The following is a 26985-nucleotide window of genomic DNA, read 5'->3' as shown; positions in this document are numbered from 1 at the left end:
TATATTATGGTCCATCCAAACAATGGAATGAAATGCAGCTGTGAAAAAGAATGAGCATGCTCTCTATATACTGATATAGAAAGATAGCTAAGATATATTGAGTGAAAAATGCCAGGTACAGAACAAGGTAATTTATATGTATTGTTTTATGTAACAAATGGGAGAAACTAAGAAAAATATTAACATTTGCTTTTATTTTTATAAAGAAACACTGAAAGAATAGGTAATAAAAATGGTTACAGGAGGAAAGTAAAACTAGAGTAGATGGAGCATGAGTGGAAAAAGACTTCTCATTGCATACTTAAATATAATTTTGAGTTTTAAACTGAGAAAATGTTACTGAATTTTCTTAAAAGGTATTACTGTCAAAAACATAATGAAAATTATATTGCTTTTATCATTGCTAATTCAAGATATGACATTTTTCTTTATTTATTGTTCCTATTTCACTTTAGTGAATATGGGGGAAGTATACATAAAGTGTTGCACAGGTCCCCTAAATTATTTTTCCACTAAATTCTTAAGTTCCTTAAAAATAAATTTTCCTTCACCACAACAGTTTTGAGAAAGAATTATAGTGCCAATAGAAAATATCCACTTCTTATAAATTAGAAACTACAAAAATATTCATAAGATCATATTTTTTCAAAGTTTAACCAAACCTTACAAAATGGCCTTTTTGACTTCGATTAATTTTAACTGGGTTTTTGAAGAGTCTTGATAAATAGAGGCAGAATACTGCGCATGTTATATGATTGAAAACAGGGCCTCATTTTTTTCCAGCTATTTTCTCAAACTTGGCAGAGACATGAAGAGCCAGTAGAAAAAGAACAGTCTGCATCCATGTCCATTCCCTATCCATCAGGCCATCTGACATGACGAGTTTTAGAATCTAAAACCATTCATGCTTGTTATTAAAGTATAGATCTATGAGTTCCTGATGGCAAAATATAAACAATACAAGGAACTCTCAGAGTCATGAAAACCTAAATATCAATACCTAAAAACAAAGCATTCATAAAATTTTTTTCCTTCTCAGTAACATGCCAAATCACTACCATCCTTAAAGCAGTGACAGTCCTAGGTCAACATCACTACATAGTGGCTAGAGTGGTGGCGAAGTAATACTGAAATCTCTTCTATACTGAGAACATTTATGCCAGTTTTGCCCTTTAATATGACTATCATTGTTTAGGCTTCATTTGTTTCTACTTCAAGCAAATTGTGTCACACATACGGTATGTCAATAAATGTCCCTGGACTTCTGGAAAGAACATCGACATTTAATACTCGCATAAAATCCAAACACTTCCTTTACCTGCTGCCCACCTTGTCTCTGGAAAATTCCCAGCACTTTCCTTTTATAAGTATGTCTGAAATCTCAAATTAATACACACACATTCTGAATAAGAAGGAGACAATTGCATTTTGAGGTGAAATAAGACAAAATAATGTTTTGCCTGTTAAATATCAAGTTTCACTTGTGTCTCCATACAATTCACCTGCATAGAAAACTTGTTCTTAGTATCTCTAATACAGTGGTTCTCAAAGGTGAAAACTCATCCCACCAACTTCTTTGAAAAATCACTATGGTAAAGCCATTAAGGATACCACAAATTGTGTCCAAATACCTACACTCCCTCTTTCTTATGCTAATTTTGTCTTTAGTTAAGTAACTTGAGTCACTATAACAGAACAGTGTCTATTATTCAATTCCAGTCATGTGTTTAATATTTCAAAAATAATAAATTTTCAAAAGTAGTTTTCTACCTTTCTTTTGACAACTTCTAAGTATATTTTATTGATTATGCTATTACAGTTGTCCCATTTTTTCCCCTTTATAACGCCTCTACCCTGCATCAACCTTCCGGCATTTCCCCTACTTAGTTCATGTCCATGGGCTGTACATAAGTTTTTTGAGTTTTCTGTTTCCTACACTATTCTTAATCTCTCCCCATCTATTTTATGCCATCTATTTTATGCTTCTTATTCCCTGTACTTTTCCCCCTCAATTCTTCCCCTCCCTACTGAAAATCCTCCATGTGATGTCCATTTCTCTTATTCTGTTCCTGTTCTAGTTATTTGCTTAGGTTTTTTTGTGTGTGTGTTTGGGTTTTTTTAAGGTTCAGTTGTTGATAGTTGTGAGTTTCTTGTGATTTTACCTGGTTTCTGATCTTCTGTTTCTTAGATAAGTCCCTTTAACATTTCATATAATAAGGGCTTGGTGATGGTGAATTCTTTTAACTTGACCTTACCTGGGAAGCACTTTATCTTCCCTTCCATTCTAAATGATAGCTTTGCTGGATAAAGTAATTTTGAATGTTGGTCCTTACCTTTCATTATTTCGAATACTTCTTTCCAGCTCCTTCTTCCTGTAAGATTTCTTTTAAGAAATCAGCTGATAGTCTTATGGGTACTCCTTTATAGGTAACTCCTTTCAAGATTCTCTATCTTTAATCTTGGGTTAACTTAATGATATTAAGTTAACATCATTGTGTGTGTTTCTCTTTGGGTCCAATTTCTTTGGGACTCTGGGCTTCCTGGAAGTCTATTTCCTTCACCAGATTGGAGCAGTTTTTCTTCATTATTTGTTCAGCTTTCAACTTCTTGCTCTTGTTCTTCTGGCACCCCTCTGCTTCTGATGTGAGAGCAGTGAAGCTATCCCAGAGTTTCCTAAGCCTCTCCTCATTTTTTAAAATTCTCATTTCTTCATTCTGTTCCAGCTGAATGTTTATTTTTTCCTTTTGTTCCAAATTGGTGATTTGAGTCCCGGTTTCCTTCCCTTAATGGTTGGTTCCTGTATATTTTGCTTTATTTCACTTTGGGTAGCCTTCATTTTACAACCAAGCTTAGTAAGTTCTGTGAGCATCCTAATTATCAGTGTTTTGAACCCTGCATCATATAGGTTGGCTATCTTTCGTTGCTTAACTCTTTTTCTGGAGTTTTGATCTGTTCTTTCATTTGGGACATATCTCTGTAGAGTCTCAGTGAAACTGTTATGTTGTAATGGGGCAGGACCTTAGGTATTCACCAGGGTGAGGCAACCCTCTTTGCTGTATTGCAGCACCATCTGTGTGGGAGTGGTCAGAGAGGGAAAATATGGCTCGCTTGCTTGGCTCTAGCCCCACTTTCTAACAAACTCTTGTGTGAGACTGGGAGATTCTCCTGCCATGGCAACCCCTGCAGTAGTTTATAGCTAGCTTTGAGTCTTTATTTTCCTGCTCAGCCAGCCCTGCCCACCAGCAGGGTCCGCCACCTTGCTGTACATCCTCTCGACTTGGCTACCCATCTCCTACTGTTCTGGGCGAATATTTCTTTAACTCCTTGGTTGTCAGAGTTCCATGCAATTTGATTTTCTGGCACTTCTGGTTATTTACTGTTTTTAGATTGGTTGTTATCCTTCTTTTGGTTGTGTGAGAAAGTGTTTCTACCTATGCCTTCATAGTGGCATGAACTCCCGTTTTCTACCTTTCCACAGATATTTAATGACCAACCATTGTGTGCCTGGACTTTGTCAGTGACATGACATGGTCACTGGCTTCAAGGGTCTTGCAAACAAGAAGAGGCAGACTTAGAAAAACAAAAGAAAGTAGCATAATAATGCCATTGGCCTATATTTTGTGGTTAGAGGACTTGAGTGATTACAGAGTGGGGACTGGGAAGGATATAGAGAGCTGAGACCGAAGAAGCAGGCTGGTATTAAGGGCCTTGCATGCTAATTAAGGTAACTTTATTCTGTATGTCTGAGGTTTTCAAACTTCAGTGTATACAAGAATCACCTGTGATAACTGTTTAAAATTCCATAGATTCCTATGGTCCACCTAAGAAGATTCTACTTCAGCTCATGTGGGGGAGGACCCCAAATTTTCAATTTTTACAAATATCTCTGGTTTTGTTCAGGTGGTCAATACTTGAAACAGTATTTTAGAGATAAATATCATTCTCAAGTTTTCCAAGTAGTCCTAGGGATGAAACAGAAAATGTTGGAAATATTTCTTTTATATTTTTTAAGACTTTATTTATCTTCAGAGAGAGGGGAAAGGAGGGAAAAAGAGAGGGAAACACTGATCAGCTGCCTCTTACATGACCCCAGTGGGGACCTGGCCTGCACCCCAGGCACATGACCTGACTGGGAATCAAACCTGTAATCTTTCAGTTTGCAGGCTGGCACTCAATCCACTGGGCCACACCAGCCAAGGCAGAAAACATTCCCTTTAAATAGCATCAATTTTTACTGTTCCGAAGGTGACAAGGTCATCAGCTGAGAGAGAGGTAGGAGTGCTCAGGAGCTAAAAGAGAGCCATTGTAGTAAACTGCAGGAACTGACCAAGAATACACAAAAGAATTCCCAGTACTGACAGTTTACTTGAGGCTGGACACCATAAATTTGCAGTAGCATCAGTTATTTTTCTGTCTATAAATTAAAATAATACCCACTTGGTAGTTATTCTAAATATTTAACTACATGTTTAATACAATAAGTGATCTGAATAATATACCAGTAGGGTTCAACAACAGATCAGACAACTCAGAAGAAAGAATAAGCCAGTGAAGTATGTGACTGTCTAATTACCTTGCTAAACACCTGAAACTAATAGAAAACAATACTGAATGTAAAATGTAATTAAAAAAAATTTTTTTAAAAAAGAAATCAGCTCAAAGACAATACTGTGGAACTAACCCAGAGCAGCAGAAAGAAATAAGAATGAAAGAAAGTGAAGATAGCTTAAGGTACTTATGGCACAACATCAGACAGACTAAAGTTCACATCAAAGGGCTCCCAGAGGGCAGAAATCTTATTTGAAGAAACAACAGGCAAAAAATTCCCTAACCTGGAGAAAGAAACAGATCTAGAAAGCCCAGGGAACTCCAAATAAAAGGTACCCAAAGAAACTAACACCAAGACACATTACAATAAAAATGTCCAAAGTTAAAACAAGAAGTCCTAACCAGTGTGGCTTAGTTGGTTGGGCATCACGCCACAAAGTAAAGGTTCAACTCCTGGTCAGGGCACAGGCCTGGGTTGTGGGATCCATCCCCAGTCAGGATACATGCCAGAAGCAACTGATCAAACTTTCTCTCTCACATCAATGTTTCTCTCCCTCTCTCTCTCTTCCCCTCCCCTCTTCTCTCTCTAAAAATAAATCTTTTTTTTTTAAATTAAAACAAATAGAGACTATTAAAAGCAGCATGAAAAAAACAACTTGTTACCTACAAGTGAATCCCCATAAAGTTATCAGCAGATTTATCAGAAGAAACTTTGCAGGCCAGAAATGGCAAACATATTCAAAGTGCTAGATAAAAACAAATAACCTGCAACAAAGAATATGCCATCTAGTAAAGTCATTATTCAGAAGCAGAAGGATAAAAGAGTCTTCTAGACAAGCAAAAGCTAAAGAGGAGTTCATCACCACTCAACTAGCCATACCAAAAATGTTAAAGGGACTTCTTGCTGGAAAGAAAAGGTGCTAAATAGTAACAAGAACATATATGAAAAAAATAAATCTCACTGTGAAGTTAAATATAGAGTAAACAAGGATTAATCACTGATAAAGCTAGTATGAAGGTTAAATGACAAAAGTAGTAAAAATAACTATGATTATATTAAAGGATACATAAAATAAAAAGGTAAAATTTTAACATCAAAAACATAAATTGGGGGGGTAATAATGTTGGTCTTTACAATGGGATCAAACTTCAGTTGTTATCAACTCAAAAGAGATTACTATAGTTATGTTATATGTAAGCCTCATTGTAATCACAAAGCAAAAACCTATAGCAAATACAGAAAAGGAATGTCAACAGTAAAGTCATGAAACCACAAAGAAAGAGAAGGAACAAAGAACTATAAAAACAGCAAGAAAACAATTAAGAAAAAATGGCAGTAAGCACAAACCTATCAGTAATTACTTTAAATGTAAACAGACTAAATTCTCCAATCAAAACACATACACCAGTTGAACAACCAAAAATAGAAAGACCCATCTACATGCTCCCTACAAGAAACTCCCTTTTGATATAAGGATACACATACAGAATAAAAATAAAACAATGGAAAATAATATTCCATGCACATGAAAACCAAAAGAAAGCTAGAGTAACTATTATCAAATAAAATAGATTTCAAAACGAAGACTATAATAAAAGATAAAGGATATTACATAGTGATAAAAGGATCAATCCAACAAGAAAGTATAACATTTGTAAGTATTTATGCAACCAACATAGGAACACATAAATATATAAAGCAGATATTAACAGACTTGAAGGGAAAAACAGACAGCAACATAACAACAGTACGAGACTAATCAATTGGTGGATAATCCAGATAGAAATCATAAGGAAACACTGGCCTTAAATGACCCATTAGACCAAACTGATTTAACAGATATTTACAGAACATACCATACAAAAACAAAAGAATATACATTCTTAAGTTCACATAAAACATTTTCCAAGGTAGGTCATATCTTAGACCACAAAACAACTCTTAATAAATTTAAGAGGAATGAAATAGTATTAAGCATCTTTTCTGACCACAGTGATATGAAATTAGAGATTAATCACAAGGAAGCTACAGAGCCCTAGCTGGTGTGGCTCAGTGTCTGAGGCCTGGTCTGCGAAACAAAAGGTTGCCAGTTCGATTCCCAGTCAAGGTCATATGCCTGGGTTGCAGGCCAGCAGGGGGCACACAAGAGGCGACCACACACTGATGTGTCTCTCCCTCCTCTCTCTAAAAAAATAAATAAATAAAACCCTAAAAAAAGAAAGTTAGAGGGGACAAAAGGGGGAAATTGGGACAATTGTAATAGCATAATCAAAATATTATTTTTAAAATAAATTAAAAACTGGAAAACATGAAAATATGGAGATTAAACAACATGCTACTGAACAACTAATGAATTAAAGAATAAAAAAGAGAAATAAAAAATACCTTGAGACAAATGAAAATGGAAATGTAATATACCAAAGTTTATGGGATACAGCAAAAGCAGTTCTAAAAAGAAAATTCAGTGACAAATGCCTATACTTCAATAACAAGAAGTGTCAAACAACCTAACTATACACCTCCAGGAACTAGAAAAAGAACAAAGCCCTGAATTAGAAGGAAGGATACAACATACAGCAAAAATTAATGAAATACAGACTAAAAAGTCAATAGAAAAGATCAATGAAATGAAGAGCTGGTTCTTTGAAAAGAGAAAGAAAACTGAAATCCTTTATCTAGGCCCATTTAGAAAAAAAGAGAGGACTCAAATAAATATAATCACAAATACTGAATGCCAATAAAGTGGACAACCTCAAGGAAATTGATAAATCCCTAGAAACATACCACTTACCAGGACTGAGTCATGATAAGATAAAAAATCTGAACAGACCAATTACTAGGAAGGAGAATGACTCTGTAGTCAAAAATCTCCCAATAAACAAGAGCTGAGGATTACCAGATGACTTTTCTTTGGTTAAATTTTACCAAACATTCAAAGAATACTAATCATTCTCAAACTCTTCCCAAAAACACAAGAGAAAGGAATTCTTCAAAATTCATTTCACAAGGCTAGCATTACCCTGGTACCAAAACCAGATGAGGATGACACAAGAAAAGAAAATTACAAGCAAATACCCCTCATGAACAATTTCAAAAACCCTTCACAAAATACGGATGACCCATAACAACACAGAGTTTGTGGAGCCGACCACCCATAAAGTTGAAAATCAACATGCGACTTTTCATTCCCCCCAAAACTTAACTACTGATAGACTATGATTGGCCAGAGTCTTGCTAGTATCATAGTCAACTAACACATACCTTGTACTATGTGTTATGTATTGTACTCTTACAATAAAGTTAAGCTACAGAAAAGAAAATGTAATTAAGAAAATCATAAGGAACCCTGGCTGGTGTAGCTCAGTGCATTGAGAGTGGGCTGCAAACCAAATGGTTGCCAGTTCAATTCCTAGTCAGGGCACAAGCCTGGAACAGGTCCCCTGACTGGGAGTCAGGGGCACACGAAAGGTAACCATACATTGATGTTTCTCTCCCTCTCTTTCTCCCTCCCTTCCCCCCTCTCTAAAAATAAATAAATAAAACCTTAAAAAAAAGAAGAAAATCCTAAGGAAAACATGTTGAAAAATTCTATGTATACGTGGATCTACACAGTTCAAACTGTGCTGTTGAAGGGTCAACCCACTCTGTCTCTTTCACCCTTCCTCTCTGGTGAGGATTAAAACACACATACACAAAAGGATCGATCACACAGTGTGATCACAAGAGGGGTTTACTGCTGGGATGCAAAGATGGTTCAAGATTAGCAAATCAGTCAATGTGATACACCACATTAACAAAACGAAGGCTAACAATCCCAACAGATGCAGAAAAAACACTTGACAATATTCAACATCGATTTATGATTAAAAAAACTCTTTAAAGTGGTTAAAAAGGAATGTATTTCACCATGATAAAGGCCATATATGACAAACACACAGCTAACATAATGATGAGGAGCAAAAAGCTTTTCCTTTAAGATCAGGAACAAGGTATCACTTTTATTTAACATGGTACAGTCATGCACCACTTAATGATGGGGATGTGTTCTGAGAAATGAGTAGGTGATTTTGTCACTGTGCAAATATCACAGAGTACACTTACACAAACCTAGATGGAACAGCCTATTACCATCCAGGCAATACGGTATAGCTATTGTTTCTTGGACGAAAGCCTGTACAACATGTTACTGTACAAAAGAACAGGCAATTAATCAAACACAAGAGAAAATGATGCAGTCAAGAATGAGGTAAACACAAGATGCATGAAGATGTACAAGGATGCTGCCAGTTTAACCCAGCATACTATTTTACAGCAAACTTTTTAAAAGTAGAAAGAGTACATTCTAAAATAACAATAGAAAGTACAGGATAGTAAATACATAAACTGTAACAATTGTTTGTTAGGTATTATATAATGTATATAATTGTATGTGATATACTTTTAAACAGCTGGCAGTGAAGTAAGTTTGTTTATGCTAGCATCACCACAAACATATAAGTAATGCACTTCACTACAACATTATGACAGGTAGGACATCACCAGGCAACAGAAAATTTTCAGCTCTATTTTAATATCCTAAGACCACCATCATATGTGCTGTTCCTGCACTGACTGAAACATCATTTTGCGGCACACAACTGTATTGTTAGTTCTACCCAGAACAAAGGGGGAAAAAGCATTCAAATTGGAAAGAAATAAAACTGTCACTGTTTGCAGATAACATACTACATAGGAAACCCTAGAGTCCACCAAAAAATTGTTAGAATAAATTAACTCAGTAAAGTTGCAGGATACAAAACCAATATACAAAAATCTGCTGCATTACCACACACTAATAACAAACTATTTCTGAGTCTTAAGAAACAGTCTTACTTACAATCGCATCAAAATGAATAAAAGCCCTGGGCAGTAGGGTTCAGTTGGTTTTAGCATCACCCTACAGATCAAAGGATCACAGGTGATGTAGTGATCCTTTCTCTCTCTTTCTCTCTGCCTCCCTTCCTAAGTAATGAAAAAAAAAAAAGGCCTCAAGTGAGGATTAAAAAAAAAAGAATACCTGAAAATTAACCAAAGAGGTAAAAGACCCGAACATTAAAAACTGTAAGACATCAATGAAAAAAAACTAAAGACACGAATAAACAAAGATAATCTGTGCTCACGGTTTGGGAAAATTGATATTGTTAAAATGTCTGTAACTACCCAAAGCAATATAAGAATTCAATGCAATCCCTATCAAAATTCCAATAAGCAATTTCCACAAACAATCCTCAATATTTTATGGAATGATAGAAGACCCTGAATAACTAAAGAAATCTTGTGAAAGAAGAACAAAACTGGGGTCATTATCCTTCCTGATTTCAAACCAGACTACAACACTGTCGTAATTAAAACAGCATGGTATTGGCATGAAAACAGATACATAGGTCACTGGAACAGAAATAAACTTAAGGGGGCACTGGCTAGGTAGCTCAGTTGATTAGAGCACCCTCCCAAAACACCGAGGTTACGGGTTCAATTCCCAGCCAGAGCAAATACAAGAATCAACCAATGAATGCATAAATAAGTGGAAAAACATATCAATCTTTGTCTCTCTCTTTCCCTTCCTCTTTCTAAAATCAATAAATAAAAATAAAAAAAGAAATACACTTACACATATACGGCTAATTAATGTGACAAAGAAGCCAAGAATATACAATCTGGAAAGGACAGTGCCTTCAATGAATGATGTTAAGAAAATTGAACAGCCACATGCAAAAGAATGAAAATGAACCACTGTCTTATACCACATAAAAAATCATCTCAAAACAAATTAAAACTTAAAACATAACACCTGAAATTATAAGACTCCTAGAAGAAAACATAGATGGTAAGTTCTTTGATAAGGGTCTTGGCCATAATTTTTTTAATTTGGCAACAAAAGCAAAAAATAAATGGAACTACATAAAAAGCTTCTGCACAGCAAAGGAAACCAACAAAACAAAAAAGCAATGTACTAATGGGAGAAAATACTTCCAAATCATATATCTGATAAGAGGTTAACACCCAAAATATAATAAATAAAGAAGTCATACAACTCAGTAACAAAAAGCAAACAATCTGATTTTAAAAATGGGCAGAATATCTGAATCAACTTCCCCCCTGCAAAAAAGACATACATATTGCCAACAGGTACATGAAAACATGCTCTACATCATTAATCATCAGGGAAACACAAATCGAAACCACAATGAAATATCACCTCATACCTGTTATAATGGCTATTGTCAAAAAGACAAGACATAGTTGTTGGCATGGATGTGGAGAAAAGGGAACCTAGAGCAGTACTGGTGGGCATGTCAATTAGTAAAGCCACTGTGGAAGACAGGGTGAAGGTTCCTCAGAAAATTAAATAGAACTTTTCAACAGTGAAAATTTCTCAAATTATAATTAGAAGGCTCTCTAAGACCTTATTTTACAGATAAGAAAACCAAAATGCAGAGAGATTAGGTAATATACTTGCTCAAACCATACAGCCATAGTCATAGTTATACCAGAACCTAGTGTTCCTGCCCCACGAGTTTCCCCACTCCACTCTCTGCCTAAGACAGAAGTGTTTTTTCTACCTAAGAAAAAACCCTAACACATTTTACCTAAGGGGAAAAAATGTGGTATTTCGTGGTTGGCAAAACAAACAAACAAACAAACAAACAAACAAACAAACAAACAAGCAAGCAAGCAAGCAAAGTCCTGACCCATGTGGCTCAGTTGGATGGGCATAGTCCTACAAAGTGAAAGGTCATCAAGCTGATTCCCAGTCAGAGTACATGCCTGGGTTGAGGGTTCAGTCCTCAGTTAGGGCACATATGAGAGGCAACTGATCGATGGTCTCTCTCACATAAATGTTTCTCTCCTTTTCTTTCTCCTTCCCTTTCCTCTTAAAAAAAAAAACACAACCAAAAAGTAAACAATAACAACAACAACAAAAAGCATTTTTGCCACTCTATCCTATAGAATGTCCTAAATACGATGTTAATGATATGTAAGTTGTCATCACCTAAACCATTATACAGAGAACTTGTAAATACGTTTTAAATGAACCAAACACAGTACAATTTAAATTCCAGAGAAAACATCATTTTTCTGTATTTACAAAAATACTGAGAAAATGTTATTTTAGGAGTATATACAAAGAACAAATTTTATGAATCAGCTTCAACATTCTGTATGTGATCTACTATTCATTAAACAAAGATCAAGTTCTTTGCCTCTTAGTCAATTCTTACAACTCACCTACAGAGTATTTCTCTATTACACAAGAATGAACTAAAATTAGCTCTCTCTAAATAAACTCCGTAGCTGGTACAATGTTAAGATAAAATTTGTACCCAGGTCTGCCTAAATCAAAGGCACGCCTTACTGTTGTTATACGCAAATGTTTCCAAAATGGGCCTCAGAATGTAGTTAAACTGTTGGAGTACTGATGAAGAGAAATTAAGCTTCTGAATGCAGAGTACCTTCAGCAACCTCTTCCATCCTATCAAGATACAATCTTTCCCCAAATATAAATCTTGGAAACTAGGTCTCTAATGAGTTTCCCTGGTAGAGAACATTTTACATGTGTTGTCACAACATTTCTGGGAAGAAATTCAGTGTGACTTGGTGACCACTGGGAGAGTACTCTTAGAAGCTTGTGCTTGGTTTCATTTGGACTTTACCCAGGTGCCTTTTTCCTCTGCTTATTTTGCTTTGTACCTTTTCACTGTAGTAAATCACAGCCATGAGTATAACTAAAAAAAATAAAATAAAATACAATCTTTAAAGGGTTCACTAGTCAGGTTAATATTTGAAAAGCATGCAAATACAGGTCTAAAATTATTTTTTGTACATTATGTTTTCTCTCTAGAAGTTCATCAAATGTTCTTCATGTAACTTGGTGTTTGAAAAAAAAAGAAAAAAACAAATACAAACAGAAGAACCAATGCTTAACTTCAAGAAAGACTGCATCTCAAGTTGTTTTAAAACTCACAAACAGACAAAAGCCAGATGACACAAAACTGCTTGCATGATACAAAAACAAAGTTGTTTTACAGACTTAGTCATTCTTATCTCTATAAGCTTCTAAAGGTATCTGTTTCCCCAGACTAAAATACGTATGTACATTTATTTTTAAAATTAACTCAGCTTATTTCTTAATTTTATGTATTTTCAAACATATTATTTTTTACATGCATAAAAAAAGAAAAAAGAAAAGATGAAATATATAGAGTAGAGAAGGATGATGAATGAATACCTGTACCACATATTAAAAGCAAGTTACTCATTCCTAAAAGAACATTCATGGCAAAGTCCTAGGCTGCATTAGTGGACCTAACATCTGAAGACCCTGTATATTCTGCCATCTGACAGCAAGCATCCTTTCAGCATCAAGTTTTAAAGGGTGCTGCTTATTTCACAATACATTCAAATATAATAGCAACAACATCATTACTATCACTGCTTGTACTTCTTAAGTTATAGGAATGAGACATTAGCAGCAGCATAATCTGACAACAGATCCTTACTGTTTCTTAATACGCTCTTTATTTTTTACCTCTTTTTCTACTTGTCATTTTCTGTCTACTTGTCATTTTGTTTTTTACCTGTCTTTCTACTAAACTGGGTATTAATATATTCATATTCCCCAAAATAATTTATTTCATTTGGATTACTTGATAAAGAATATCTGACAAAATATGGACTGGATGACTTAAGTACAGTAATTACTAAAAATATTTTTACCTAAACATCTTTATATAGTTTTAAGAAATAATTTCTATCACTTACTATCTGAGAGATAATACATAAACATTTATCAATCATTTAACAAGAACAAACTTTCCATTTTTCCAAAATAAAGTGTAGGTCTTCAGGAAAAGAAACAAAAGGCAAAAAATTGTCTAAGTGATCAACATCTGTCTCCTGTCCTTATCTACAATATCAAGTTTATTTATTATCAATATAACTATATTATAATACTCTTCCCCATTAATTTATATTCTCTTGCTTTTAAGAGATCAAAATTTGGGAATAATTCAATTTTAATAGTTTCACAGTCCTAACCAAAAAAATTCACTCAAGTTGGACTGTCACCTATGTGGCCTACTTAAGTCCCACAAAAATTTGTAGCTTCTGATAATATCTACCTAAAATCTTCTCACTAATGTGAAAAATTCTACTTTATCTTCTCTATCTTTGCCCTTGTTATTCCCCAATAAAATATGTGATTTTGGACATGTTATATACAATTAAATGGAAGTTCTTTGCCTAAAGAGAAAGGGGCCAAAGGAAATGTTACTTTTTGATAAGGTTGTATATTGGTAACCATAAGCTATGAGTCTTGAAACCATTTTCAGGAATTTCTGATTCTCTATATATGTTTATTTATTTTAACATGGCAAAATCTTTTTAGTAAATATGCCACAGTGGAAATATATATATATAGTATATATACACACAAATAAAACTTGGTTGTACAAGTCCTACATGAAAAATAGCTTTATCACTTTTATCATATCCATTTTTCTTTTAAAAAGTTAATACATGGGGGCAGGAGGGATAAGGGGACTAAATGGTAATGGAAAAAATATAATAGAAATACACTTTAAAAAAAAAAGTCCATACACCAAAATCCCAGTACTCTAAAAAAACTGTTAGAAATTAATCTGTATTATTTTTTAAACAATTTTATTTACTTTTAGAGAGGGAGAAGAGAAGGAGAAAGAGAGAAACATCTATGTATAAGAGATACATTGAGCAGGCTGCCTCTCGCTTGCCCCCAACTGTGGACCTGGCCTGCAACCCAGGCATGTGCCCTGACTGGAAATAGAACTAGCGATCCATTGTTTCACAGGCTGCTGCTTAATCCACCAGTCAGGGTTATTTCATCATTTCTATCTTGATGTATTCTCTTTCCACTTTCCAGTACAGAAACTAGATCTAGATATAAAATCTAACGTAATATCATAAAAATATTATTGCTAAAGATAATTATGAGGTTTCCAATAGGTAAACAATAAGTAAAATTCTAGTACACTGACCATTGAACAGATGATATAGTAACTAAACTATTTTTAAAGATGTTATTAGTTATATTAAACACTCATAAAATATTACCAGATTAAACGTTTTTTCAAGAACTATTCCCATAGATTCTTAGTGCCCTTTCATAATTAAAGCTTCATTTTATTGTGATCAGATAAGCTAATCAATGCCCACTTACAGAAGTGAAACTTTATCAGCTTCCTTACTACCTCAATGAAAATTCATATAACCTAACATAATAAGTATTTATATCATTAATCATTCAATTAAAAAGCCACATTTCAACACAGGGGCACAGTCACAAACACTTAAGTTTCTCTTTCTTTTTATTCTTAAGTAAGGAGTTTCTCATTTTATTTTCATGGAATTTCTCTTTAATACCTGTGTTACAACACCTTTTTGTATCTACTAACAAAGCACTTTGTCTAAGATCAGTGATGTTTGAAATGACAAAGTGTATCATTTTCAAAATTTGCCAATTGCTCCTTCCCCATCTCAGCAATTATACACTACTCAGAAACTTCCTTTTCCATCACATATTTTTAAATATTTATTACCAACTGTACCAAATCTAAGTCATAGTAAGAAGGTTAGAATTGAGAAGTCACTTGGCTAAAATCCAGGAATCCTCAATCCTGACCTCAATCTGCTGTTCGCTAGTTGTCTCTTTACCCGAATTGACGTCTCTGGAAAGGATATGAATAGGAAAAAAAGGCCAGGCACTCACACACTGTTACTATAAAGCTTTTGTTACCAACTTCAAAGTCCCCTGTGAACTAGGCTAGTCTCCATGGAAGGATTGCCAAACTTGAGGCAAATCACTTGGATATTCTTAGCTGTGTTTCCTCTTGTAAGCCTATGCTCAAATCTCAGCCAATGGTGAAGAAAGGCCAGTTTAACAACATATGAAGGAAAACTAAGCCAGTGGAAACATTCAGCTCAGAAACCCATTTAGCTCTGAATATCACAAACAAAACTTAAAAAATCAAAAAGAAAAAAGAAAGACAAAACAGGACCATTAACAATGAAGAGATGGGGGCAAGGCATTCTGGGCAAGGGAATTTAAAGGGTAATTATACTATCATTAATGTTAGATTATAGGTAGAGAAACCAGAATTCTTTAATGTAACATAAATCAAGTAAGCAATCAGCAGTGGGAAACAAAGAAGGAGGGGGCAACTTGGTAAAACAAAACAGTAAAGTGTAAAAGGAGGGTATTGCTTTAATGTTTAAGATTAAAGAGCACAGGCTTTATTTATAATTTCAACCCTGGGTGTACCACTCTTTAGCTGAGTGACCATTAATGAATCTTTCCAAATCTGTTTCTCCACCTGTAAAATAGATATTAACATCACAGGGCTCTTTTCTGGCACATAGTGCCATCACAGGGCTCTTTTCTGAATATTTGGTAGCTTTTAATAAGCATTAGTAAAACAAAACAAAAACATCTTATCATATTTAGATATCTCATTTCTTTAAATTTATGAACCACTTGATAAAGATAGGAGGCAGGAAGCACTATACAGCTTTGGCTGGTATGGCTCTGTGGACTGAGCACCAGCCTGCAAAACAAAGGGTCACCAGTTCTATTCCCAGTCAGGGCACATGACTGGATTGCAGGCCAGGTCCCCAGTATGGGGTGCACATTGATCTTTCTCTCCCTCTGTCCTTCCCTTCCCTTCTCTAAAAATAAATAAATAAAATCTTTAAAAAGAAAGTACTATACAAAAGATTATTTAAAAAATCAATACTAAATATTATGTCTGAGATTTGCTTCAAAATAACCCAGTGAATGAAATGGGAATGAAACAATGGTCATTAGTTGATAGAGCTGGGCGTTCACTATACTATTGTATTTCTGTGTATGTTTGAAGCTTTCCTGAATGAAATATTTTAAAAAACATTTTTCCCTTTCATTATGGTTGGACAAGAAAACAAGTTCTAGCATTACTTCTACCTCTGTTAGATCATGAATCTAAAAGAGAGAAAGGTAAATGAGAACATGAGACTATCCAATGGGTAGGTATGGAGAAAAATACCTACAAATAACACAGTAAACATACCAACATTGACTGGGAGGAAGGGAATATTCAGGTAAAAGCTGACAAATACCCATGGATTGGGGACAGTTAAAAATAAAAAGTGAGAAACAAGAGAGCAACAAACAATATAAGCATGTCTTAACAAATTCAACAATTCCTTCCTCTACATATTCTACACTTTTTAAACAATTTTTATTTATTTATTTTTAGAGAGACAAGAAAAGAAGGAGAAAGGAAGAGAAACATCAATCCGGAAGAGAAACATCTACTGGCTGCCTCTCACATGTGCCCCATGCCCTGACTGGGGAATGAACCCACATCCCAGGCATGTGCCCTGACCAGGAATGGAACCAGCAACCTCTTGCCTTGCAGGATGACACCCAACCAACTGAACCACACCAGTCAGGGCTACACTTATTTTTTAAGTTTGTATAAACCAATAATTCTAAATGTATTAGTACAGCATGTATCTTTATTAAATCAGATGTGAATTCTGTTGTAAAATGGAATATATTTCTTTGTGGTAAATTCATATTTTCACATGTGAAACTTTCTTTTACCAAGTAAGATATACCCTGGAGATCCTTTTAAAATGTTTTTCTTTCTATTTTGTGAACTTAGGATATGGAGAACATATCTTCACCCTCTGAAAACCTCTAAAAAGTCAACTAATAAGAGAAATGTACACAATAATCATTTATCAATAATGACCATGATAAAATAAACTGATTCAGACTTTGTGAAAAATAAATTAATTGTGAGACTGTGTAACAGTCACAGACTATTGAGTACTACAAATGAGAATGAAAATGCTCTTCATACAAGTTTTTCCAATAATACCCATGGGAAAAAATATTGATGTTCACATCTTCTAAACCAAAAAGCCAGTCTCAATGTAAATAATATTTAACAGAGAGAGCAAATTAATACTATGTAATTTCATAAAGCAATTGGAGCAAGTTAAATTAAGTTTGATTTGGGAAGAGTTCAGTTGTGTTCTACTCTTACCCCAGAAGTAAAGTAAATGTTTCAAACACTAAAATATTATAAAATTATTTCTGTGGATAAGAGGCAAGCATTTATGCTAAGTAAAATTGTGACTGCTTTAACAAGAGATAATTATTATTCAATGTTTCCCAACTGGCTGATTTTAAAAAATGTTTATTTACTGATTGACTTTTAGAGAGAGGAGAAAAGGCACAGGGGAGAAAAGGAAAAGAAATATCAATTTGTTGTTCCACTTATTTAGGCATTCTGTGGTTGATTCTTGCATGTGCCCTGACCAGGGATTAAACCTGCAACCCTGGCCTATCAGGACAATGCTCTAACCAACTGAGCTATGTGGCCACAAATGCTATGTATTACTTTTTCTATAAATTATTTACCAGAAAGTGCACAAATTAAATTGTGAGGCCTTCTAAGATTGTCAGACTATTTCTTTCTTCTGGCTAAATGTAATGGTCTGACAAAATTCAAAGGTGATATTGAATACTTTGCTAGAGAAGAAATTCAAACAAACCTAAGTAATATATGTGAAAGTTTTCTAAAAAGTATAAAATGTGCTATGCAGTTATAAAATGGTGACATGCTCTGGCTGGTGTAGCTCAGTGGACTGAGTGTTGGCCTATGAACCAGAGGATTGCCAGTTCGGTTCCCAGTCAGGGCAACATGCATGGGTTGCAGGCCGGGTCCCCAGTTAAGGGTGTGCAAGAGGCAACAGATTCATATGTCTCTCACACATCGATGTTTCTCTCCCTCTCTTTCTCTCTCCCTTCCTTTCTCTCTAAAAATAATAAAGAATCTTTAAAATGGTGATACAATTAATACGTTTTTCTGACACCTCCTGCTTTCTATATTTCAAGTTTTAGAGTTTATTTATTCTCCAGTTACATGTACCAAAAATCCCCTGAAACAATTTTGTTTCTAAATGACCCCCTTCAAACTTGGAAAACAACTGTGATGGACAAACTTTTAATGATTTAGAGGTTATAAGAAATACTCCTGTACTTTAAATGGTAAAGTATAGTTACAACAGTTTTTAATGCAATTGTAAGATATCCAATACAACTGAGAACTTTTTTCTCTTTAGTATGAAATATCTCAAGCATATTAATTTCTACTTTCTTAACACCAAAATTTGAAATGTAAGTCTAAATCACGGTTACATCACTTTTTTCTTTTAGCTAGTCCCTTTGAAACAAAAATACACATTACACAAAACAGATTATAAAAATTTCATTATAATAAGGGCACTCAACAAAAACTGGCTTCTACATATAACTTCCTTGGACTTCATAATAATGAATTCAGAAAACTGATTAAGTGATATACCAAAAGAATCCATATTCTCTTTAATAACATATACATAAACATGTAGATCAAAGGAATTAAAACAACACAGAAATCATTAAGTGTCAATCACCACTGTATAACTTTCCTAACTTGCCCCTCAGAGACAATCCATTAAGTAAAGGCCTCTTAGACTAATTCTGCCACCTACCTACAAGATTCTCATTTCATCCTTAAGATATCACTACACCTGACATTATGTGACAGACCAAATCTAACCAACTAAAAAATCAGAGAAACTAAGACTTATGACAAAATCCAAGTCTTCTGCCAAAAGTACATATATGCATGGCCCATGGACAAAAGTATGGGGATTGTCTGGGGGAAGGGCAGGGTGAAAGAGGGCAAAGGGGATAAAGTGGGAACAACTTTAATAGCATGAAAATATAATAAAAGAAAAATAAAGAAATAAAAATTCTTCATTATATGCATACTCATTGAAAACAAAATTCAAGTCTTTTGAAAGCAGTATATTTAGTTTGGCACCAGAAAATAAAATCATGTAATAGTTTGCCATACATATAATCTGTCAGTTACCTGGGTTTTATTAACTGCAAACAAAAATGTGATCTTAAATTTTAAAAATACTGCTATTGTATACAGTTCTCTCCTATTCAAACTTAAAAAGAGAATAGATTCAGACAAAACGTCTCTATAGCATAAAGGTATCCTTCACTACCCAAACCTTTTATTTCCTATCCAAAATTCAGCCATAGAACAGATTGGAATAATGTGGTTTACCACTCTATGAACTTTGATATATGAACCCTCACTATGGAAAAGCCGGAATTTAGAAGATTTGGCAAAATTGTTATAAACCCCATCAAATAACTAGCAATTTTATTCACAGAAAAGGATGTTTAAGAAAGCCTTTCCTGAGAAATTCTACTTCATTCCAATCACTTCATTACTATATTCATTATTCCCTTCACAAGATACAGCAGGTCCTTGAATAATGTTTCATTCAACATCATTTCATTAGGATGTTGATGAGATGCCACAGGAACTTAACTCTTGTTTATATCAATTAGCCTATGGTAAAACTGGTGTCATTATACATCGCTTCACTTAAAGTTGAAAAACTTTATCGACTTAAGTGAAGTCTGACTATATCCTGCAGTTTATCTTCTGATTTGTAATTATTCTCAAATTGAGGGCATGATGAGAAAAAACATGCAAATCACATATGTAGTGACATGGGTGTAATATAAAAAACCTAAAAAAAGAAAACAAGAATAAACCCTGAAACTCAACAATAAAAAGACAACTAAATCAATTTAAAAATGGGCTAGGGATCTGAACAGACATTTCTCTCAAGATATACAAATGGTAAAAATAAAAAATAAAAGATGTATGAATGCTCAACAAACATATGAAAAGGTGATCAATGTCACCTTTCAATACATGCAAATCAAAATCATAGTGAGATATCATACCTATCTACTTGGGTAGCTATAATAAAAAAGACTGGCAATTAACAAGTAGTAAGAGTGTAGGGAAACTGAGTCGCATTGCCGGTCAGAATGTAAATTACTGCAGCCACTTTGGAAAAGTTTGGCAGTTCCTCAAAAAGTTAAAACACAGTTATTATATAATCCAGCAATTGCACTCCCAGGCACACACCCTGGGTGTGTGTTTCACTTTCAAGAAAAGTGAAAACCAATGTCCACAAAACAAGCCAAGAAGCCAGACACAAAGGGCCACATACTGTATGATTATATTTATATGAAACATCCAAAATAGACAAATCCATAGGAACAGAAAGATTAGGGGCTGCCAAAAGCTGGGTCATAAGAGGAATAGAAAATGACTATTAATGGATATGGGTTGTTTTGGGGAGTAATTGAAAGTGTTCTGGAATTAGAGAGTGAGGTTTGCACAACCTTGTGAATAAATTTAAAACCACTGCACTGTATACTTTAAAAGGGTGAAATTTATGGTTTGTAAATTTTATCATAATTTTAAAAATATTCAGGGTTTGGATCACTGTATATGGATACTTCCTACATACAACAGATAGTAAATAAAATGAGCTAATAGTTCACAATTGAATTATCCCCAAAACAATGGGAAAGTGTAGGAGTAGCTTAAAAATATTTGCAAGTAAGAAGAGTACAAGATAATTTGGAAAGCAGTGATCATAAGGTTTTAACTGGAAACTACAAAAAAATAACATTCATATCTACCCAATATCCAGACTCCATATGGCAGGTAAGGAGATATAAATAAGAGCCAATAGAGAAGTTCAGAGACACATCAAAACAAATCAAGCCCCATTTACTGGACTTTTAGGACCAGTTGGCAAACCAGGAAAGAAAACCAATCTCATTATTTTATATATACCTTTATTTGTCACAGAAAATACTTTTCAACTGTTTCTAAATACCAAATCCAACCTCTAAGGATGGAAATGTGTTAATACTAAGGATATTCAAAGAATTAATATGTAACTGATTTTAGGAAATCCCAAAAATAGGTTTTGTACAATGGAATAATGTACAGTCTCCAAATGAGCTTACTTAGAAGAGACACTCTTGTGGATGACAATATTGTCCCTGTAAAAGCGTTTTTAAAAAACAACCCATGTCACTGCTATAGACTTCCACAATAGAATCCTTAAATAAAGGAAACATTCCTTCTCTGAGCTAAGGAGCAAGATGTACTGCAAACTGCAAATTGCCTAACCAAAGACACTCCATTTTTTAACTTGCATTAGAAAATCCTACAGCCTACTTTTGCAAACATATTCCCTATATATGTCCCCTACATGAATCATGGATTGTAGTTTAAATAGACATTCTTGTCCTTTTCCACTTCTGTTTATTTGTTTTTCATGACAGGAATACCTCTTCCATATTCATCGAATGAAGCAAAAACGTGCCACATTCTGCTTGAAGCCTTCCTTCATTATCAGAAGACATTTCTTTCATTTCTAAACACCCCTAGCATTTGCTTGTACCATGGTAAGGTGCATTTTTGTCCCGTACTACAACTGAATACACTATATTTTCTCTAAGGACTAAAAAGTTCCTGAAGGTTATTAGAACAACTTCCCCAATATCTCTGCTTGCCCACAGTAACTGGTAAAAAGCAGATGCTTAATAAATACTTAACTGAAGTACTTACTTAACTGTCTTTCCTTCCTAAAAATAACACTACTAAACAATCACTTGCCCAACTAAGTGATTAGGCAAGTACTCAGAAATGGCAAATCCCCATGGACACTGAACACTTAATTCTCACTTTGTAAAAAAAATTCAGGTCATCCTGTGTAGTCCCATAAGACTAAAAAGGGGGAGGGGGCGGCACTATTCAGATGCTTCCTAGAACTGCTCCAGCTATAAGCACATCAAAGGGAATTAGACCAATTTGAAAAAATAACTGTGTAAGTCAAAGAGATTCATCCTGCTATCCTTCAGCTAAGCTAGAGCTAAGCTGAAATTACTTTTCCCTAATTGAGAAGAGCTTCTTGAGAATACAGCAAGAATGAGGAGCAACCAAGCAATAGGTTACATCACACCAGACAGCATAGAGAGCCTGAATCTCAACTGATCATCCTTGTTCCAGAGGATGCCTCAATAATCACCTGGAGACCAAATATTCATCTTGACTGTAATCACTGTCTGAACCTGCTCCCAACTCCAATTCAAATAAAACCTAATAATGGAAACACCAACACCTTCACCTCCACAGTCCAAACCTGTCCTCCTCCCCCTTAAAAAAAATAGAAGGGAGAGTTAAATTTCGGAAACGAGAATTCATTTTTAATCCTACAACTGCTGTAAGATAAAAATAGAAACCAAATGACCCCAAAATGTTAACATAATCAGTCAACAGAATCAAACAGAAGATTAACTGTTCAAAATGAATCCCATTAAAATAAAAGAGAAATTATTACATCATCTGTTAGTGACAAACAATACACACAGTTGTCTTTTGAACTGTAAGGATCACTGCCAGCCCTTTTAAACACAGACAGCTACCAATACAGTTGATTTTCTCGTAACTGTCCTCTTAAATTATATACAGGGTAGGGCAAAAATAGGTTTACAGTTGCTCATGTGGAAAATAATAATATAAGAATAAATGTTTTCATATGAAAATAATATAATAAGTAACAACAAATGCTTTCACATACAACTGTAAACCTACTTTTGCCACACCCTGTATAGTAAAGAGAATATATGAGACCCAAATGATTTTAGTTGGTACACTATCAACTATATAACACTGTTCAGATTAAAATACTGCTCTGCACTCTGGACTCTTAATATCTCCTGAACTTTACAACCTTGAAAATGGACATTTGAAGTTAAAAGTATGCTTTAAAAAAACTGATCACCAGATTAATATCCTCCTTCAAAAATATTCTAAAATTTGACATTGAATTCAGATATTTACAGAAGGATTTATCAGTCACTTTTTAAAAACCCTTGTCAAGCAGCAGTAAACTAACCACTAACACTAGCAATTACTGATAAAAAGGGGGCCTGAGGCAGAAGGCTGGGATTCAAAGCAAACAATTAAAATAAGATAAACAACTCATTAAAACCATCAAAAGGAAAAGCAACAGTAACTTAAGAAATGTACAGGATAATGGTCATTAATTTCAAAATCAGTTAAAAATAAAAAATCCCTACTAAAAGAACCCAATCACTAAAAAGTGAAGCAAATACAAAAACTAAAAATTCTTCAAAATAATTTTAGAATTTTGTATTAACTTACAATTCTGAAAACTCATTAATCTCATTCCTTCTCAAAACCTTGTAAATGCCTTTTATAAGCTCTCTTATATGATGGTTACAAATAATACATAATTCGGAAAGTGCTTAGGCAGATGTAACATTTCTGCAAGCTTATGACAGGTTAGAAAGAATAAAACAAGCGGAGACAGAGCAGAGTAAATGATAACTGATAAACCAAAGGCTGATTCCTGGGGCAGAGCTGGGCTTGGATTGGCAGGAGGGAAATTTTAAAGTATACCCACCAGATGAATTATTATAACAAAAACCTGATTCATGCCTTTAGTATTTACACAAGCATATGTTCTGAAATGTACTTTTAACCTTTGGACAACCAAAGTGATACCAGATACCTCAGAGCATTGTTGCTTATGTATTAATTTTCATGTTATACAGTCCAAATCTTCAACAAAATTCACATACGTTTTCGTAATGGAACTGCAGAGATGGAAAGGCTTATATCCTCTAAGTAAAGGTTACCCTATTTTTGACTTGTTTAAAGTTTCAGTTTTGCTTTATAACCCATTATAGAAATCATCCCTTGTGGGACATTGTAAAGGGCATACCCTCCTGTCAAGCCAGAAAGCTCAAACACAAAGACACTGAGCGAACCAAGTGCTGTAATTCTTCCAAACTGAGCCTCTCCAACACCCCCTCACCCTTCCCCCCAACAGATATGTCTATTAAATCAGTGTCTGTTCTCCCCCTCGCACAACAAAGAGAACTTCTCACCGCATGAAATTGCCGCTGAATGGACACCAGAAAGCAGGATTTGCATAATTCCTCCAACGAAACCCTGTCGGGAAGGAGGGGATGAGGGGCCCAAGCGAACGGATAGAATCTCCTGGATTCTGTCGGGGAAGACCTGGTTCCTAAGAGTACTCCCCACGGGTGGGGTCGGGGCTGGAATTCTGGGCCTCCCCGAGGACTGGGCGTGGGGGACGAAGGACGACGAGAGAGGATTTCCCCACACATGAGCCGCACGGAAGCAAAGACGGGGAAATAACAATACTGAAGGACAGGAGAGTCAGACACAAGGATGCACTGGGACTAGGGAGCGGCGGGCGGAGCGGAGACACCACACGGGCCACTTACTTTTTGGAGGGGGGTTAAATATATGAGTTAAGCCCTTATGGTCCCGCCGGCCGCCGCACAGAGGGAAACGGGACCTTGGGAGAGAAAAACAGACAAAACACACAGTGTGAGAGGCGCAGCTCGGCCGCCCGGCCCCTCCCGGGGCGCCCCGGTCCACACTCCCTCTTGCCCGCGGGGAAAAAGCCAACCCGGGGCGGTCTAAGATCTGGGAGACAAGGGGAGAACGAGGCTCTCGGCGAGGCGGCGGCTCCGGCAAATCCCCCGGGAGGCGAAAAGAGCGACTAGTCTTCTCGGTCGGACCCGGTCCCACCCCTCTTCCTCCCCGCCTAGCACACACCAAACACAAATACACACACCGACCCGAACGTCGAGGATTAACTCCCCCGCCGCCACCACCGCCGCCCGCTGAGGAAATGCAGCCGCTGCCCCCCGCGGCCATGACACCCCACTTGGCTCGGTCAGGCGGACCCCAGGCCTGTGACAGCTCCGGCTCCCTCCGCCCCCATCTCCACCTCACGCCTCGCACGCGCCCGAGTGCCCGCCAGCCCGCCGCGCGTGCACGTGGGACCGGGGGCGCGCGCCGCTGCCGCGCGTGGGGGAAGGGCGACGCGGAATGGGGAAGGCGCCCAAGAGAGCGGAGGATGGGACCGAGCGGCTGCCCAACATGCCTGGCCCCGCGCTGGGCTCTGCGGGACCCGTGGCAGCGCCCACCCGTCAAGTGGCAGCACTGCCGGGCGAGTCTCCACAATAAGCGGGCGGCGGCGCCCAGCAGCCTCAGGAGAGGAGGCGAAAAGGTTGGGGAGACAGGCTCTCCCGCCCGAAAGCCCGCCCCGGGAAGGGTGCGCGGAGGGGAGGGGCCGATGGTGCGCGCGCTCAGGCTCGAGCCCGAGAGCCTGCCCGGAGGTCGCGCGCGCCCGCACTCCGGGGGGTGGGGGAGGGGGACGCCCGAGCCAAAGAGGGCGGGCGGGCCAGAGCAGCAATTGCCTCTGCCCCGGCTCCCTCCCCACGTCCAGGGCGGCCGGCGGCTGAGCGGCCCGATGGCCTGAGGCGGCCGGGAGAGGATCTCACCTACACAGTGAATGAGCTTGTGGCGCCACGAGTCCAGTTCTTGCCGAAAGCCGCGTCTCTCAGCGGAGCATTGCTGCCGCCTACACACCCTCGCCATCTTCTGCCGCCCTCCCGGCCCTGCCTCCGCCGCGGCCCCGCGCACGCCCAGACGCGTCGCCCGGGGCCGCGCACGCACCCGTGGCCTGGGCGTCGCACCTCCCGCCGGGGGCGACGCGGGGGCAAGATCTCTCTCACCTCCGGGTGGCCAGGTCGTGGCCCGGGGGGTCACTGGGGTGCATATTCTCCCCACTCACAGCGCCTCGGCAGCCGGCCAGACTGCGGTCCCCCAATCCTTGGCCGTGGCTGCCGCTTCTTCTGGGCGCCCAGGAAAGTGCCTTCCCACGTCCGCAGCTCAGCCCCTCTGACTCCGCGCTGCCGCCGTCGTCCTGTCCCCCAGGGCCACGGCTGCCCCTTCCTTTCCCTTACCGAGACTTTTTGTTTCTTAAACCAGTCCCATTTGTCACTTCCAACCTGCCTATCGCCAGGCACCAACTGTTGAAAGTTCCGTGGAAACCGATCCTCTGAACTCCGAAACTGCTCCTCCCAGTAGTCTGTTTAAGAAGCAGAATTAAGCCCGATGCCCGTGGAGGCACGAAGCCCTAAAGTTTTAAAAGGTGAACGGATAGATTTTCTTAAGTCGTTGGAAGGGTTAGACAACATTCGTGAATCCAGTTAAAGTTGTAACCAAATCTTAATTTACATAAACAAAAAAATAGGTTTCTGCTAGCAAGACTGATCATAGGTGAAATTCTGAAGTTGACAGATTCAGAACCTCTTCTGTGTTGTGTGGAAGGGGGTTTAAGAAAATTGTGCTAAAGTGAGAAAGATATTCCAAAAGAAGGCTTAATTAACAGTACTTAAAGCCGAGTACTGGAAATAGCTAATTCCGTATTTCAGGAAAGACTGGAAGAGAAGTATTTTTTAAGGGGGTTATCGGGTGGAAACCTAGAATAATTCAATCACCCTGCATACAGACTACCCGTTCCATTCAAACATGCTGCTCTTAATTACTTGAATATTACTTGAAAGTGAAAAGAGAGAA

The 26985-nt window shown here is 37.0% G+C and overlaps 1 protein-coding gene across 9 annotated transcripts in view; it reads right to left on the bottom strand.

Moving 5' to 3' along the window:
- LCOR (ligand dependent nuclear receptor corepressor) overlaps positions 1-26025 on the bottom strand; it is a 150823-nt gene extending 124798 nt beyond the window's left edge. For 3 of the 9 annotated variants that reach the window (XM_037138919.2, XM_037138924.2, XM_037138925.2), the window contains exon 1: positions 25905-26025. In XM_037138919.2, coding sequence (XP_036994814.2) covers positions 25905-26001 — 97 coding nt within the window. In that variant the 5' untranslated portion in view covers positions 26002-26025. Of the gene's footprint in view, positions 1-24473; positions 24538-24836; positions 24911-25196; positions 25353-25904 lie in introns of those variants that run through there. The other 6 variants (XM_053662475.1, XM_053662474.1, XM_053662476.1 and 3 more) reach the window with 6 other exon arrangements.
- Between the last annotated feature and the right edge of the window lie 960 nt (positions 26026-26985).

This window comes from Artibeus jamaicensis, unplaced genomic scaffold (genome assembly GCF_021234435.1).
Source record: "Artibeus jamaicensis isolate MK-2021 breed Jamaican fruit bat unplaced genomic scaffold, CSHL_Jam_final contig_252, whole genome shotgun sequence".
NCBI classification, from domain to species: domain Eukaryota; kingdom Metazoa; phylum Chordata; class Mammalia; order Chiroptera; family Phyllostomidae; genus Artibeus; species Artibeus jamaicensis.
This window is presented reverse-complemented; position numbering and strand designations above follow the sequence as displayed.